Source organism: Sceloporus undulatus, chromosome 7 (assembly GCF_019175285.1).
Source record: "Sceloporus undulatus isolate JIND9_A2432 ecotype Alabama chromosome 7, SceUnd_v1.1, whole genome shotgun sequence".
Taxonomy (NCBI): domain Eukaryota; kingdom Metazoa; phylum Chordata; class Lepidosauria; order Squamata; family Phrynosomatidae; genus Sceloporus; species Sceloporus undulatus.
In genome coordinates, this window is record NC_056528.1 from 37,313,141 (window position 1) to 37,330,636 (window position 17,496).

General features: G+C 41.6%; 1 protein-coding gene across 1 annotated transcript; it reads left to right on the forward strand.

Moving 5' to 3' along the window:
• The first annotated feature begins 70 nt into the window (after window positions 1-70).
• Window positions 71-17,328, forward strand: COMMD5 (COMM domain containing 5). The gene is made up of 7 exons (XM_042480199.1): window positions 71-325; window positions 2,927-3,087; window positions 5,615-5,643; window positions 10,067-10,117; window positions 12,454-12,549; window positions 14,568-14,643; window positions 17,030-17,328. The coding sequence occupies exons 1-7, from the start codon at window positions 181-183 to the stop codon at window positions 17,129-17,131; spliced, it is 660 nt and encodes a 219-aa protein (XP_042336133.1). The 5' UTR covers window positions 71-180; the 3' UTR covers window positions 17,132-17,328.
• Window positions 17,329-17,496: the final 168 nt, after the last annotated feature.

Consider the following 17,496-nt stretch of genomic DNA (forward strand, 5'->3'; position numbering starts at 1 on the left):
GGCTTGCAATTCCACTTGTGGGCCGGGAGGGGGCGCGCGCGCGCAATGGAACGTTCCCGGGAATCTGGGCGGCGCGAGACCCAAGAAGCCCCGCAGCCTGGGATTTGTATTGTAGATACTGCGACGCTTTGCAGTTGCAACTTGCAAGCGCCTTCCTTCCTGCTTTTGCAAGCAGTGGCAATGGCGGCGGTAGGGAAAGCGGTGCCTCCTCCTTACTCCCATCCTGGGGTCAGTTTCTTGGGGGCCCGGCTGCCCCCAGAAGTGGAAGCCATGGCCAAAAGCCTGCGGGAATTGGGCAAAGAGACCTTCAGGAAACTGCTCAAAGGTAACCCCTGGCTGCTGGCCAGAGAAGCAGAGCAAGCCTAGGCCTCCCTTTGCTTCCAGCATTTGCATCCCTGGATTGACAGCCGGAGGTTCTTACAGGCCATAAGGACAACGTTGCAATGGCCCTCCTTGTCTTGTTGGACTGCAGCTCCCAACATCCCCCCATCCACCAGCTGCACTGGCTTGGGCTGTTGGGAAGTGGAACAGCTGCATCTTTTGTTATTATTGTTGTTATTATTATGTGTATATATACTATATGCTATCTACATTTATACATGTATATACAGTATATGTACACACACACACAGATAGATAGATAGATAGATAGATAGATAGATAGATATACATACACACAACTATATACTTATCTACATTTATATAAACATACCTCTTAAATAAAAGGTGTGCCTTCAAATCATTTGTAACTTATGGCAAGATTTATGACTTATGACCTTATTGTGGGGCTTTTTTGGCAAGATTTGCTCAGAGGAGGTTGCCCTTGCTTTCCCCTGAGGCTGAGAGAGTGTGACTCACCCAAAGTCACCCAATGGGTTTCATGGCTGAGCGGAAATTGACCCTTGGTCTCCAGTGGGGATCCAACGCTCAAAACCACTGCACCAAAATAATAATAATAATAATAATTGTAGCAATAATGCAGTTTGGTACCACTTTAATTGCTGTGCTTCCATCCTATGGCATCCTGGGATTTGCAGTTCTCTGCCAAATAGTGGTGGTGCCTCAGCAAACTACAAATCCCAGGATTATGTCAGATGGAGCCAAAGTAGTTCAAGTGGGGTCAAATGGTATTATTTCTACCATATAAATGCACTCAAAAGTTGCACAGCAGCTAATGGACGGCATGAACGTTGTCGGTCGTCTAAGTGGCCAAAAAGTGTTGCATTCCCCAGTTCGGCTGTCGCCTGGACTAAATTTGGGAGCTGGCTTTATAACAGGGTAGAGAGGAAATAAAATACCGCTGTGGTCAACTTAGCCATTAAAACTGTGGGCTGTTCTTCTTTTCATCAAAGTTACTTGCATTTGTGTGTGTGTGTTGATAGGTCAATATACAGCCAGTTGTCATATACAGCTGGTTGTCATTTAGAGGCCAGGGACGCAAAATGATAACACAGTAACATAATACATATTTAGGCCTAAATCCTGATGTTAGTCTTCACTAAAGTAGACCGATTGAATCAGCTGGATTAACTTTTGTTGCTGTGTACCTTCAAGTCATTTTTGATTTATCATTCATCAGTCGATTCAATGGATTTACTATAACTGAGTCTCACTAACCACCTTAGTTTTAAAGATGGCATGAGATTAAGGTGGTATTTATTAAATGCAACTGCCCTATACATTTAGAGGTAGAAATATTGAAGGTATTGTGTGAAGCCCCATCATCACTACCAGGACATGTTTGTGTACATCTCAATGAGAGGCCATGGCTCCCTTAATTACAGTTGTCCCTCTGTATCTGTAGATTCTTTATCCATGGATTCAAACATCCGTGGCTTGAAAATATTCAAAAAAGATATACATTCCAAAAAGCAAACCTTGATTTTGCCATTTTATATAAGGCACACCATTTTACTGTGCCGTTGTATTTAATGGGTTTTGAACATCCATGGTTTTTGGTATCCAACACGGGGTCCTGCAACCAAGCCCCAACAAATACCAAGGGCCCACTGTATCTGTTTATTTACACTCGTCCCTCCATATTTGTGGCTTTGAACTTTGCAGATTTGATTAGTCATGGACAGGATGGAAGAAAAATTACTTGGTTGTCATTGCTAGTCGTCACAAATGTTTTGTCGTTAGTAGACATACCACACTGATTTATTTGTTATATTTCAATAGTCTCCATCTTCCTATTGGGAGTCCAAGGTGGTGTCCTGCAATTTATAACTGTATAAAAATGAACAATTGTAAAACAGATTTTAAAAAACAAGAAACAAGCTAGCATTTGCACCAAGTTAAAATGCATTAGGTAAATAAGAATATTTTCGTTCAATAAGAATGTTTAATCAGTACATCCTTTTCAACCCTCACCAACTGGGTTTACTGTAATAGAGAGTGGGGGTTTTCCTCCCTTATAATGGGAAAAAGGAACTTTTCTCCATGTTTGGTTAGTTAAAACATCATGATATATCTCCCTCCTCTCAGAAGGTGTAAGGGAATCCTTACAAGCCCACATTTCAATGTGGAGACACAGTCAGAGCTTGGCAATTTTATTTTGGAAGCTACAATTCCCTGTATCTATTAGCTCGCAAAAAGTAACTTTTCTAACCCCTGGGAAACATATTCCATGTTCCATTTCTTGAGAAGGATTAAATAATGTCCACTTGCTTAAAGAACTGCCCATGTTGGTGCATTGCTGACTGTCATCAAGTCGACTTTGACTTATGGGAACCCTATGAATGAAAGAACTCCAAGTCTCTCTGTTACCAACTCATGTCTTGCAAAGTGAGGGCCGTGGCTGCCTTGGCTGTCCATCTAGAATGCGGTCTTCCTCTTTTGCTATTGCCGTCTACTTTGCCAAACATTATTGTCTTTTCTAATGAGTCATATCTTCTCATTATATTTTCTTTTTCCTGCTCAATAGTCACTGTCAGTGCCCTGGAAGGAAAAGACTGCAAAGAGTCTGTGAGAATGATTGCTGAGAGTGCAAATCTGTCAGACGAGCAAATTGCCATCCTCATTTCTGGCATGTATACGCTGCTCCGAGAGGCTTTGAGGCTCCCCACATCATCTCTAAAACAAGATGTGAGTAGTAGGTGCAGCTGTTGTACAATAAACTATACAACAATGAGTGAGAAAGTAGTTTAAAGCAGCCTTCCCCAACTGGATGACCTCCAGATGCTTTGGACTAGAACTCCAGTCTTCTCTGACCTTTGGTCCTGCAGCGGAAGGTGGTTGGAATTCTGGCCAAAACGTATGGAAGGCACCAAGTTAGAAAAGGTTGTTTTAAGGAGATAGCAGATTGTTTCCCCAATATTATTTTCTGTTTAGATGTATTTATTAAAGAAATACATAATTTGCTTATCAACACATTCTTAGAGCAGTTTTCAAAAATTTAAGATTATAATTGTATTTGTATCTGTGTGTGTATATAGGTAGGTAGGTAGGTAGGTAGGTAAGTGTTGGTGATGTTAAAGCAAACAGCTTTAAAATTCTGACAAATTGTCAGATTCTGACAGTTCTGACAATTTTTTCCAAATCATAAGAAAGTGGGATGGATGGATGTTATGTGCATGGATTTGTAACTGGTTGACCGGCCGAACCCAAAGGGTGCTCAACAATGGCTCCTTTTCATCCTGGAGAGAAGTGACCAGTGGGGTCCCACAGTGCTCTGTCCTGGTCCCAGTGCTATTCAACATCTTTATCAATGACCTGGATGACAGAATTGGGGGCATACGTATCAGATTTGCAGATAACACCAAATTAGGAGGAATAGCTAATACTCCAGAGGACAGGATCAACATTCAAAATGCCCTGAATAGACTAGAAAGCTGGGCGAAAGCTAACAAAATGAACTTCAACACGGAGAAATGTAAGGTACTGCACTTAGGGCAGAAAAATAAAATGCACAGATATAGGATGGGGGACACCTGGCTGAACAAGACTACATGTGAAAGGGATCTTGGAGTCCAAGTAGACCACAAGTTGAACATGAGTGAACAGTGCAATGCAGCAGCTAAAAAGGCCAATGCAATTTTATGCTGCATCAATAAAAGTATAGAGTCTAGATCAAGAGAAGTAATAGTGTCACTGTATTCTGCTCTGGTCAGGCCCCACCTGGAATATTGTGTCCAGTTCTGGGCACCACAATTTTAAAAGGATGTGGAAAAACTGGAACATGTCCAAAGGAGGGCTACTAAAATGGTGAAGGGTCTGGAGACCATGCCCTATGAGGAATGACTTAGGGAGCTGGGGATGTTTAGCCTGGAGAAAAGAAGATTAAGAGGTGATATGATAGCCCTGTTTAAATATTTGAAGGGATGTCATATTGAGGAGGGATGCTGCTCCAGAGAACAGGACCCAGAACAATGGATGCAAGCTGCAGGAAAAGAGATTCCACCTCCACATTAGGAGGAACATCCTGACAGTGAGAGCTGTCCGACAGTGGAACAAACTCCCTCGGAGTTTAGTGGAGTCTCCTTCTTTAGAGGTCTTTAAGCAGAGGCAGGATGGCCATCTGTCGGGGATCCTTTGATTTGGATTTCCTGCATGGCAGGGGGTTGGACTGGATGGCCCTTGTGGTCTCTTCCAACTCTACGATTCGATGACTCCTGAAATGTGGTCATCCTCCCCATGTACTGCAGGTGCCACCTTGTACATCTGCATTCATTCCCATAAGATTACAGGACTGGCAGGTAATATTTAATAATCCTGACAGTCACTGTCTTTCTAAAAGTGAGTTTCTTAACATACATGCGGGTGACACCATGCTTGAAACTGTTGTTGTGTACCTTCAAGTCATTTCTGACTTCTGGTGGCCCAAAGGTGAGCCTATCATGGGGTTTTCTGGGCAAGATTTGTTCAGAGTGGGATTGCCTTTGCCTTCCTCTGAGGCTGGGAGAGAGTGGCTTTCCCCAGTTTCCCAGTGGGTTCCGATAGTTGAGGGCGAATTTGAACCCAGGCCTCCCTAGTGCAGCACCTAAACCACTACATCACACTAGGTCTCTTAGAATGACAAGAGTATAATTTAATTTAATTTAACTTGGAACACCACAGCTTCTGTGTTTAGTCTTTTTTTTTTTTGGAAATGTGGTGCCATCTTTTTCAAATACTTGGAGTGAAGGGGGAAATTTCTGGATCCACAAACCTAAGAACATGGTCTCAACCAATAGAATAATACTTAATACCTTGTCAACCTGGATAATTTCTGAGTCCAGATGCAGCCTGGATGGCATTTTAGTGCCCCACAACTACCAAGGGGAGAGCATTTCATAGTGAAGAGAAAACTGAACACAGCAGGATTAAAAGACAAGGACGTCTGGATCCTCTGTAAAAGTTCAGGGGTGAGACAGGAGGGTTGCACAAGAAAATTTCTAATTGGAAGCTCCCTTTGTTACATGTCCAGTTAGTACTGAAAGTACTTTGAATTTACTCACCCTTTGAAATTGACCTTCTAGAAGTATAGACCAGTTGTTTTGGGTGGGACGAGTATCTCCTGGATGGACTACTTTCCAATATCCCAAATATTTGGAGAACACAATTCTGTTTCATTGTGGAAACTGCAGAAATGTGACTTTAACTCTGTTTTTTGTTTGTTTATTTTGCCCTACAGGTTTTTAAAGAAGATTTAAAGGAGCTCAGGTATGTCTGCCTGATATTGATCCATTGCATCTTTCAGTATATTGTTTCACTGATGGTAGAAGAATCTCTTTCAGTCTTTACTGTTGATAATTGATAGCTACTTATTGAAAGTAACTGTCCTGCTCCTGATGTTAACATGTAGATCAGGGATATTTGCATGGATATAGATCTCTGTGCCTCTAGGTTTTACTGTTTTCTTGAACCCCAGTTGCACAAAGTTCAAGAACATATGGAGATGCTTGCTACGTAGGTTTCTTCCAGTCATCTGCACTCATCTTGTGGATGTTGGGAACAGATAGGTCCAGTCCTATCATTTGGTGGAGTGGAGCTACTGCTTTAGGCAGCACATGGTAGGATATAGCAGCTAAGTCTTGGAGGGGAAATGGTGCATCACACAACCCATTCTTCAGCCCCTAATCTAGTCTGCTGCCTTCAAGACCAAGACGGCTCTCACCCATACAAAAGCAACCTGGCATTCAACATGGCATCCTCAGTGGAGCAGACCAATTTAAGGGGTGCCGGACAGGTTGTGTAGCATGCTGAGATCTAGCAGCAATAGTTGCCCAGGAGACTTGGAAATAATATTTGGGATGGCTGGTTTTGCAGCCCCCCACCTCATCTGTGACCCAAGGTAGTAGCTTCGTTCTTCCTAATAGCAAGGCAGCCCTTTCTGCTGTGATTGGCTATGGTTTTTCTGGATCTCAGGCAGTGGTCTCTCTCATTGCTTGCTATCAGATTCTTTTAACTGGAGTTTCCAGGACTTGAACCAAGGAGCTTCCGCATGAAAAGGGCACGCTCTGCCATTGAGCTACTACTCCTCCCTGGGAAATATCTGGTGCATTCTCTGCACAAAAATTTCCAGCCAGCAAAAATGAATGTTGTTGGGAGTAGTGAGCAACATTTGCTCCAACAACGAGAAGCCGTAATTACATAAAACATGACTCAGCATGATGTGCAGACATGGCCCCACTTTGGAGGTCAGAGCAGATACATATTCTGTTAACAGCATTAAGTTTGTTAAGAGAGGGTGACTGGAGGAATGATGACAGACATCTGCTTACTTCCTCTGCAACCATCAATAAAGAGTTTTCTGGCATTCATAAATGCTCATGAGAGATGTGTCATTGTATGGCCCCACTGGGGTGTAATTTTACATCCAATAGTTTCCTAACAAGGTCATTGAAAAGCAAGCACAAAAGCAGCCTGTGGTTGTATAATGTGCCATTTAATCCAGCACTCAACACACACTGCTTGTTTTCTAGCAGGAGGCCAGCAGAACATCATTTGTTGCTTCTCAGTTATATTTTTGCATGCAAGTGCCCACTGTTCCCTCCACCTCACTTTTTTAAAATAGTAAGACAATCAGCATTTTAGACTGAGAATCCCTGTCCTACTTCTACATTTCCTTTGTTTTCAAAGGACAGTGATATAACAAAATCTGCCTGTATTGTCTGGGTGTGATGGCTTGTTCTAATTAGCAAGCAAAACACGGACATTTGTTACATAGGCTTAGTTGAAATCCTCCGCCGGGTGGCTCTGAGCAGAAGAGTTGCATAAAGGCAGAGGCATGCCAAGCCTGCGTGTTAAATATCTCCCATTTGGCACAATGATACAACAGCATGGGAAAGCCAGGGACCGAGTGGCAAAGATCTGACTGGATTTTAAAATCAGGTGTATGTGAAGTTTGGGTTCCCTTTTCACCGTCACCTCCAGATACGTTCTTCATTTCTAGTTTTCCAGCCCTTTTGCTTCAGAATTTTCATTTTATATATTTAAATGGTCATAATCATCATGCATTACCCTTCCTCATATCTGATCAGGGCAGCTAGCAATGTACAGTATAGGTTACCTCTAACTGTGGTTCTCAATCTTTTTCCTCCCCTGCTGATCTTTTGGACTTCAGTCCCAAGTATCCATAACCTTGCAAGGAGTGGGTTTCTCACAGTTAACATCTAGAAGGCCAGTGGGTGAGAAGCACTTGTCAGTAGTTCAGAATATCCCTCCAAAACTGCTTTTAAAATTCACAGAACATCAATAAGACAGAGCTTGCAAAGATTATTTGGCTGGACTGCACGTCCCAGCATTTGCCACTCAGCATGGCTCATGGTCAAGGAAGTTAACTTTTTCCAACTCTGCACAATTGCAGTTATAATCCAGACTATGATAACTAATAAATAGCAATCCAGTCCATGATAACTAATAAAAAGTAGGACTTAAAGCCAAAGACAGAAATTAAGATCACTTGCAAATCCAAACGATTCCACCAGGCGGTCCTACAGAATGACACAGAGGCCCATCGAACATAAATGTGTATTTGGGGGTCTTCTAAAAGTGTGGGGCTGAACTACTAGATACCATAAACATGTTGCTCCTGCTGCCATCCCAAAACTTCCCAATATGTGTGTGGTTTTGATGTTTCTACACCAAAATTTTTGTTTCCTTGATATCTCTGGCTTTGCTTCGCAAACGAAGATTCAGGAAGGACTCATCCCGCGCTTTGTACAGACGCATTGGTGTCTAAAAAGGCCAATTCGGGATAAACAGTAGAACAAATATTACAGGTGAACTCTTAGTCACCTGCAAAGGATTACTTCAAACATCACCTTTATAAATGCCCAGGGAAGTTACACTAACGCCGCCTCACATCATAATTGTTGGCCTACTTCCTATCTATCACAACTAATCCTGAGAGGCCACATGCAGGAAGAGAAGGAAACTGGTCTGGTCTACTCTGGAGTTCCACCTCAACACACCTTTTGTGTATTTAAATCTCCACACAAAGGTTCCCTACCTGGGCCATGTCTCCTTTGTTACTTTGGAATCCTTGAACCCTTTGAGATGACCCACTTCTATCTTGTGCTTTCTGTCTTGGGCTGACCCAAGACATTTTGCTGCCTGAGACAAAGGACGAGAGGACACCCACTAGTTCCATGTACAGAAACCAACAGACAGGCAGTTGGAAGTTTACTTCAGTACTGATGGCAGGACTCTCGCCATTCCTGAAAGCAGAGTTTAAAGGCAGGCCATGTATCACACATAGCTTTGTCCATCCAAAAGAGGAGAATGGCCAGGTGTTTTAGGAGGATGTCAAGGAGGATCTGCCACTGTTGCCTCCAGCGTGTGCTGCCTGAAGAGCTTACTACACCCTGCCTAATGGTAGGGCCAGTTCCAAATCTTACACATAAGGATTAAACAGCTGGAAAGATCTTGTTGGTAAAAAGGTGAAGGTAAAGTTAATCCTTTGACATGAATGTCTAGTCATAACCGACTGTAAGAGGTGGTGCTCATCTCAGTGGTCATGTGGCCAGCATGACTGCACTGAACACTGTTACCTTCCCACTGAGAAGGGGTATCTATTTATCTACTGGCATTTGCATGCTTTCAAATTGCTAGGTTGGCAGAAGCTGGGACTAGTGACAGGAGCCCACCCCATCCTGCAGCTCTCGAACCTGGAATTGCAACCTCCGACCTTCTGATCATTAGAACTGGCGTCTTAACCACTAAGCCACTGCATCCGATACCCTTGCTAGGATAGCAGCTTCATAATTTGAATGCTAAAAATGTTCACCTAAATGTCATGGCTTTAACAGATGAAACTTTTCCTGAGGAACCAAATTCCAATGGAGGCTGGTAGCTGATCAGCTGAAGCTGAATTTGTCCGAACTTTAAAGTTCAGACAAATTCACTCCTCCCATTAACATGGAAGCCACCACCACTGCCACATTATGTCCTAATGTAGGTGGAAGAGAAAGAAGAGAACATATATAGTCAGCCCTCCATATCCACGGATTCGAGCATTTACGGTTTGAAAATATTTTTTAAATGTATAAATTCCAATAAGCAAACCCTGATTCTGCCATTTAGTACAAGGGGCACCGTTTTACTGTGTGCCATTGCATTCAATGGGACTTGAGCATCCATGGATTTTGGTATCCACGGGGGTCCTGGAACCAAACCCCAGCGGATACCAAGGGCCTACTGTACAGAAAGGCCAAAGCTACTGGCCAGCTCAGTGGTTGCTACTGCATAAATCACATCCCTTTTAACTAATTGTGATGTATTGGATAAAGCCAAGAGCAGACAGAACCTGCAGGCCCACAAGAGCAAGAAATAGCATCACCCACCAGCCTTGTAAGGGTCTCTCTCCTGTTTTATTGATTCTAAACCTTTCTCTTGTTGGGTCAAAAGATTCTGTTGTCAGTTTACAATCTATGGAGGGTTTTAAGTTGCCAGGCAGAAGGAAAGGGCAAATTTTTATATTTTCGTCTCTGTTCCCTATTTAGATGTAACTAGAACTGAACTAACCATTGAAAACAACACATCAAAATGTCTCTAAAAAATTTGGAAAAACAGTGGGGGAGAGAAGGCTCCAAATTAGGGTTGATCTTCTGTTTGCTTCAATAGGTCCTTTTCTCTTTTCAAGGATTCCAGAAGACTTCATTGTTGACTTTGCCACTGTAGCCTTCGGGAACAGGTTAGTAGCTTTGTGGATCCGCACGTATATCCTTTGCCTCTTAACTTGCATTGTTTCCCGAACCATGTTTCATTCTGTCATTCCTTCCTTTCGCCTCATAAAAGCAACAGAAAATTGTGGCCTGTGAAGGAAAAAAGCATATAAAATGAACTAGTTAGTCATCTTTCTTCATGTACCTATGTGTATATAACAGCATTGATTCTTTGTAAAACAACCTTTCTTAGAAAAAGAAAGTTTGCTTGCAATAGGAAAGTGGCTCTATATAAAATGCTAGTGGTTTGCAGCCTCTAGTGATTCCTAGAAATTGTGCTGAGGATGATGGGAAGTGTAGTCCCATCTAAAGGGTACTAGACTGGGAAAAAGTAATCTAGTGACTTGGAGGTCATTCAGATATCACTTTTTTTTAGCTCAATGATACGAATCATTTCACTCACGCATAAGTCGAGGGTAAAACTTAGGAGTTTCAAATAAAAGATCTAAAGGATGAAACAAAGGAAAACAGTGCCGAAGAACTTGCAAAATTCCAGCAGGCATGGCTTTTGTATTCATCCTAAAAGCTGGATGGATGAGAGAGCAGAGGGGGGGTCAGTGCTTCCAGAACAGATTACACTCTTGCCTTTTATCAGGAGATGGTTTCTTTTTAAACAAAATAAGAGTTAAAGTACAGTATTTACATTGACCTGTGGATAAGTCAACTCAGTTTTTTTGGAGGCAACTTTTTGACTAATGTTTCTGTACTTATATTTGAGTATATGCAATAATTCAGCAGCTGATATCATGTTCACAACCTCATTTTGTCTGTGCACCTCTACAAATGGCTTTGTGTTTCTGTGAGATCACAGGGTTGGGATTTTTTTTTCTATCTCAAGTTTAGGTGTTACCTAAAACATTAAGGACTGGCTCAAAGTTAGTGTGTGGATTTGTATGGGGAAAGAAAACAAACACAAATTTGTGCCATACATTCTTAAAATCTTTCAAAACTGCTGTTGTGAGGTAGGGCTCTTGGGGTACCCCAAGTTCTGGCCAATTGAGACTGTGAATAGCATTTTTGAGAACTGATTTTCCCTTAAGCTGTGGTCCAGACATGATTAGGTACAATTTGGCAAGAGTGTGAAATCTGCACTTGCCAAAGTACAAGAGCAATTCCTCTTTTTTTAGTTCATGTCTGCTCATCCCTAATTGCTATAGGTGCTTCTTTCTCCTTGAAGTAACACACACACACACACATTGATATGTGATGAGGTTAGTTCCTACTGGGAAAAGATGGATCTGTCATAAGGATCTGAAAGCTTCATTTTGTAGTTGTCAGATTAAAGCTGGTAAGCTCCGAGCATTACATAAGGAACATCTCATCTTCTCGCCATATTTTTAACAGGATGACATTTGGCGGGTTGCCAGGGACTGCTCCCCAGTGCTGGCATTATTTGGAAATAAACTGGATGTTGGCTGTAGGTGCCGTGTCTGACACAACATTTTCCTTTCAGTGGAGACATGCGTGGGAGAGGAGGAAAAAATAAAGCATTTTTCTGATGTGGCTTTCATTCAAATACACTGGCCCGGTCTCAGAAAGGGCATTGTAAATTTGATGAAGATGCAGAAAAACACATTGGAAATTATCAAGGCACCAAAGCAACTGTTATACAAGTAAAGATCACAGCATTTGAGGCTTTAAAGATTATTTTTAAAAAGGCAAGTAGGGAATGCAAATGAGACTTATAAAAAGGGTGCCTAATGTGGAGAATGTAGATAGGGAGATGTTTTCCTCTTCCTTTCAGTACTAGAATCTGAGACCCTCTGGGAAAGCTGAATGGCAAGCAATTCAGGGTACTCCAAGAAAAGGCCATAGCTCAGTAGGAGGGTGCCTGCTTTTTGCATGCAAAAGGTTGCAGGTTTAATCCCTTGTATCTCCATGTAAGATTGGGAAAAACGTGGCTAAAAATCTTTGGCAAAAGGGGTATTATAGTAATAGTAAATAGGCAAGGGCAGGCTGAAACCTATTTAAAAGATAAATTGCCACCATCAAAGAAGAGGAAATTAGCCCTTTGTGGCCACAAAAAGAATAGTCTGGCAAATCTGGAAGAGATGATCAAGGGCCACAAAAATAGCCTGAATGCCACAAATGGCGCCACGTCCACACTTTGCTCACCTCTGATATAATGTAAGAGCCAGAAGGCTGAAAATGGGTGGCTCTGCATGCAAGACATGTGTTCTCTCACTGAGCTACTGCCTTTCTTTTTGGATTATTCAGTGAACTGGTACTCTTTCCAATGCAATCCTTCTCAAAAGTCTTGCGCTTATCACTTTGCATGCTCTCTCTGTTTTTCCTCCCATGGCAGGCGACCTACTCTTGAAGCTGCCATTCAGAAGCAGTCCAGTCAGCTGCCTAAAATCGAAGACTTCAGGTGGAGGGTGGACGTGGCCATTTCCACCAGGTACAGAATGGCTGGACAATCATATTGGTATCCCTTTGTGTCTGTGGCTTCAATCCTTCGGGGCTAACCTTGAAGAAACAAATTGCCAAAAGCTAATTCTTCTTAGCTTTGCAGTTTCTTAGGTTGCTGATAACTTCTAGTCCATTAGCCATGTGCTGCAGCACATAATAGAGGAAGCTGATCTGGTGGTAGCTGAGTACTTAGGGAAGGATGTCTTGTTGATCAAATCCCTTTACAACCTAGACTCATTTGGAATAAACAGTGTGATCAGTATGCTACCTTTTAAAATAGAATCTGTGGCTGTTGAAAGACTAGGAAAACATGCAGCTAAGTACTTTGGGAGGTACAAACAGCCCTCTCCTGGGACAACATGGGTTCTGTTTTTACTTTCCTGCCTTCCTTGTTTTCCATCCCTTGTTTTCCAACCTCCCCTGGGGATTTCCTGTTTATCCTCTGACCACAGCATCTTCTCAGAGACATGAGGAGAGGAAAGAGTTCAGTCTTGGCCATCCAACCTTTATGTCTGCTGGCATCTGTCCCTGTTCTGACAGCCGCTACTGGCAAGCTGAATCAATATCTGTGATGATTCATTTGCTGCTCCTGGGTTCACTGTTGGCGGGGGAGTAAAAAATGAGCCTGCCTCTTAGCTCTGCTCTTGCTCCAGCTCAAAAACAAGGAAGTCCTTTGCACCATTTTCCAAGAGCCAGGCTTTGCATCTTCCCACTGATGTGAGTTTTCTGGGTCATTTTGAATGGGAACATTTTCTGGTACCCTAAGTAAATTTGGATCTCATTTAGCCTCTTCAGATCATGCATGCTTTTGTTTATAACTTCTGCCTCAACTCCATTCCTCTCCCCCACACTCCTTTTACAAATAAATTGTCTGCATGAGAGTAGCAGGAGTGTTTCCTTTTAGACCTCTGCAGAGGAGTTAATTACAATTTTGAAGTGACCCAACTTGACTGGCACAATTATTCATTCGTTCTGTTAAAAGTTAGTTGTTTATGAAAAATGGTCCCTATTATGAAACATGGGCCTTTTTTAGAAATGCAGACCTTTTTCATGGAAAATGGTAATAATAGAAAATTGACCTTTCATATTTTCCCACATATTATCCCACACTCCACCCACAGCAGACTTTCATGGGCACCAGTTTGTTGGATGGGACAGGGCTTTTCTTTCTGAGGAATACTGTTGTGTTGGTAATGTTTATAAAAAGTATCTATCAGCTCTCCATTATGTCCTCCATCATGTCCTGGTGCCCTTCAGAATAATTGGCTGTCACTCCAATGAACTTAAGGCAGCCTGTTGCTTGGGGAAGATGACAATTGCAGCCCAACCTGTCTGGAGAGAGGGCATACTAGATTGAAGAAGGTTGGCATTTAGCAAGAATAGGGTATATTTTGTCCTCCTGGTATGTAGTATAATGGTTTGAGTTGGGACTAGGACTCTAGACTAGGGTTCAAATCCCTGGTCAGGCACAGAAACCCACTGGCTGACCTTGGGCAAGTGAAATGCTCTAAGCCTAAGAGGATGGAAGTGGCAAATCCCCTGTGAGCAAATCCTGCAAAGGAATCCCTGTGATATGTTCAGTCCATAAGTCAGAAACTACTTGAAGGCACATAACAAAGTCTTCTTGAAGATATTTGGACTTTACAGAAAGACTGGCCTGTCGGATAAGAGCATCAAAGGGATTCTTTGATTTGGTATTTGTTGAGCATCCTGGGGAAGGGAAGTCCACTGATAGGTGTCACCCTCAGCCCCTCTTCACATCCATTGATTTCTTAGAGTAGAGTTTGGAAAACCTGACTTCAGAATGTGTTACACTTTTGGACCTCAACTCCCAGAATTCCTCAGCCATCATGACTAGTGAGTATGATGGCTGGGATACTGTAGGAATTATTATCCCCAAAAGTAACATTTTTACAGACATTCTGGTTTTCGCCTCCATATAAAGAACTTGAATCTTCTGTCTCATCTGCATTGCTGTAATGGTAACTGTTGTGTGATTGATTTCAGCTCATTGGCTCGTGCCTTGCAACCATCCATTTTAATGCAACTGAAGCTCTCCGACGGGTCAGCCCATCGCTTTGAAGTAAGTCTTGTTGGTGCTAAATGGATACAAAAAGAGACTTGACTTTAAGTAAGTCTCCAGAGGCCATTCTTGCCATTTCCAACATGGAAGTGGTAAGCATTGTTGTTTTGGTTGCCCAAATGGTACTGTTCAGACACAAGAGAGAAGAGATCAGAAAGTTTGGGAGAATGACAAGCTTTCCAAAACCAGTGGCTGTTATGTGCTTGGTGAAGATGTCCTCAGTCTGTGTTGGGCTATGGGGATTTATTCAGACACTTCAGTGATCCCCCAGCCAGGCATGGTCATTGCGGGTGACAATCTCAGTAATACAGTGAGCCCTGGAGATGGTGACAGGGAATCCATGTCAAGGTTCTGCATGTGATTATGGAGGGTCTTGGCCATTATTATTAAATAACATTCCCAATTCATAATGAATTATTATGAAATTTATTTATTATAAATAAAGAAAACTTAAATCTACTTAACTTGAGCTTTGTTAATATGATCTCAACTATGATTTTGACTATTGGTAGAGAACCATAAGGAACCAAACTGACTATGATACTAACTATGGTCAGTCCTATATATCCATGGTTTCTCGATCCATGGAGTCAGCCATTTACAGTTTGAAAATATTCCCCCACCCCCCAAAAAAATCCCAAAAGCAAACCTGGATTATAAGGAACCCCATTTTTCTCCATCATTGTATATAATGGAACTTGAGCATCCATGGATTTTGTTATCCACAGGGTTCCTGGAATCAAACCCCAGTGAACACCAAAGGCATTTAGTTCAGCTTGCTATTGTTTGTTGTGCTCTTAGCAGTTTGCCAGTAAATTTTTGCAAAGTGTAATGATATTTTTTTTAAAAATCTGGGAAGTACTGGATGCTACTAGAAAGGGATTAAGGCTACACATTGACCACCTCTGAACTAGTGTAGCTTGTGCAGGTGAGTCTGAAGTCTTCAGACTGGGTAGCCCACTTTGAGCATATTGGAAAGACTGAAATATTCCTCAACAAATGAGAAAGAATCCCCAGTGCAAGGTGACAGAACTATAATTATCATGGAACTGGGTGCAGTCTATTCCACATTAACTAATGTGGAATAGACTGTACCCAGGCAGTTCTGTGAACTTGCACTGGGAATGCAGTGCATTCTTGCCATGGTATATCACATTTCCCATTGTATGGTAAAACATGCCCAACATGCAGGTATAACATTGTGCATATGAAAGGAATGTTCCAAATAGCAACTTCCATCTGTTTGGTTTGAAAAGTCCATTGACTGGAGCATTGTTTCTGAGAATCTTAATTGAAAGCAGCTCTCCTATAACCTCATGATAACTTGTAGCCCAAAACCCCTCCAGGGCAGCAGGTTGGAGAAGGCTGGTTTGCAGCATCCAAATCCAAATGTGATGTGGGTGGGAAATTGGTATGTTACAGTAAGGATAATTAACATTTTCTCCAGCTTATCTCCAATCTAGTAGATGAATATAATGAAAGGATTTGATGTCACAGGGTGGGGAAAAAACATAGCTTTTCAAGCAGACTGAAAGAGAAATTCATTTGTCAGAGATCACATTTTTGTAAGTCAGTGTGCTCATATGATTAAGAGACTGGATCGTGTAACTTTATAAATTGAATTCATCTTGTTCTCTTTTGGGTAAGAGTTAACCATTTCTGAATCTGCAACTTTCCATTATATAATGTTATACAGTCAGGCCTCTGGTGTTTTATTGAAGGGTGGATATTCTATTGTTTGAATGGATCATTTTTTTCATATAATTACATTTTTAAATAGAGTTGGTGTAGTACAGGAAGTAAGGTGTGAGGCAGGAATCTGGGAGAACCAGGTTCAAATGAGCAGTGAAACTGACCAAGCAACCTTGGGCCAGTCACTCGCTCTGCCAGGATGACCTACCTCGCAGGGCTGTTCTTTAGGATATAGTGGAAAAGATTGTGCAGTATTTATTTATGTTATTGCATTCACATGCTATCTTCCTTACAATGAATATGCTTTTCCTTTTGCACATTGTGTCCTCACAACAATGTTTGACTTTTTGTTTGAACCACATTTTTGAGCAAACTGATATATCTTTAGATTTTGCACTACAGCTCATGGCTCAATAAAATGCTCAAATGCCTATAAAGTACAAAATTTTATGTTAGGGAACACAAAAATGTATATTTTAGGGTGCAATTCATATCAGAACAGCATTAATTTACAGTTATTTATGTACAAAAGTGTGTATCCTGGGATAAAAGCATTTTTGTGGAAAATGTGTTAAACAGTGTGAAAATGTGTGCATTTTTAAACACATTAAGAATGAACATGTGCAAAACTTGACACATATTGGAACTATGATGATTCCTGACCTGTGTTAATATCATCACTTTCATTTTCCAGGTGCCTGTTGCAAAATTTCAAGAATTTAGGTACAACGTTGCTCTGATCCTGAAAGAGATGAACGACTTGGAGAAGAGGAGCTTTCTACAGATTCAGGACTGAATGTTTCTTGATAAAAGATCACCACCTAACCAAAAAGCCAAACAAAGCACAGAACTCCTGTTTTGAAATGCCATGTCTTACAATATATTTTCTAACACTGCCTGTAAATATTTCTCAACTCGTGAGTCAAGAGCTCCTGCTGTTGGGTTTTTTTCTTTATTACTTTTAATTCTACCTAAAAATGATGATGAGCATTATCCTTGTTGACAAGCTCTTTTTGTATGATTAATCAAAACATTTCAAAAATAGCTGTCCCTATAGATGTTAAGAAGCCCTTTCCAAATGAACGATGATTCAGCTCCCTAATTATTGCAGAGAGTTCGTGAGCGATCTACTCTGTCAACATGCAACATAAGGAAAGAGAT

What these genes read in the sequence shown, in the direction of transcription:
- COMMD5 (XM_042480199.1), top strand. Translation starts at nt 181, where the DNA reads ATGGCGGCGGTAGGGAAAGCGGTGCCTCCTCCTTACTCCCATCCTGGG. An exon ending in CTTCAGGAAACTGCTCAAAG is followed by an intron (nt 326 to 2,926) that starts GTAACCCCTGGC and finishes CCTGCTCAATAG; the next exon opens with TCACTGTCAGTGCCCTGGAA. An exon ending in GACGTGGCCATTTCCACCAG is followed by an intron (nt 12,550 to 14,567) that starts GTACAGAATGGC and finishes GATTGATTTCAG; the next exon opens with CTCATTGGCTCGTGCCTTGC.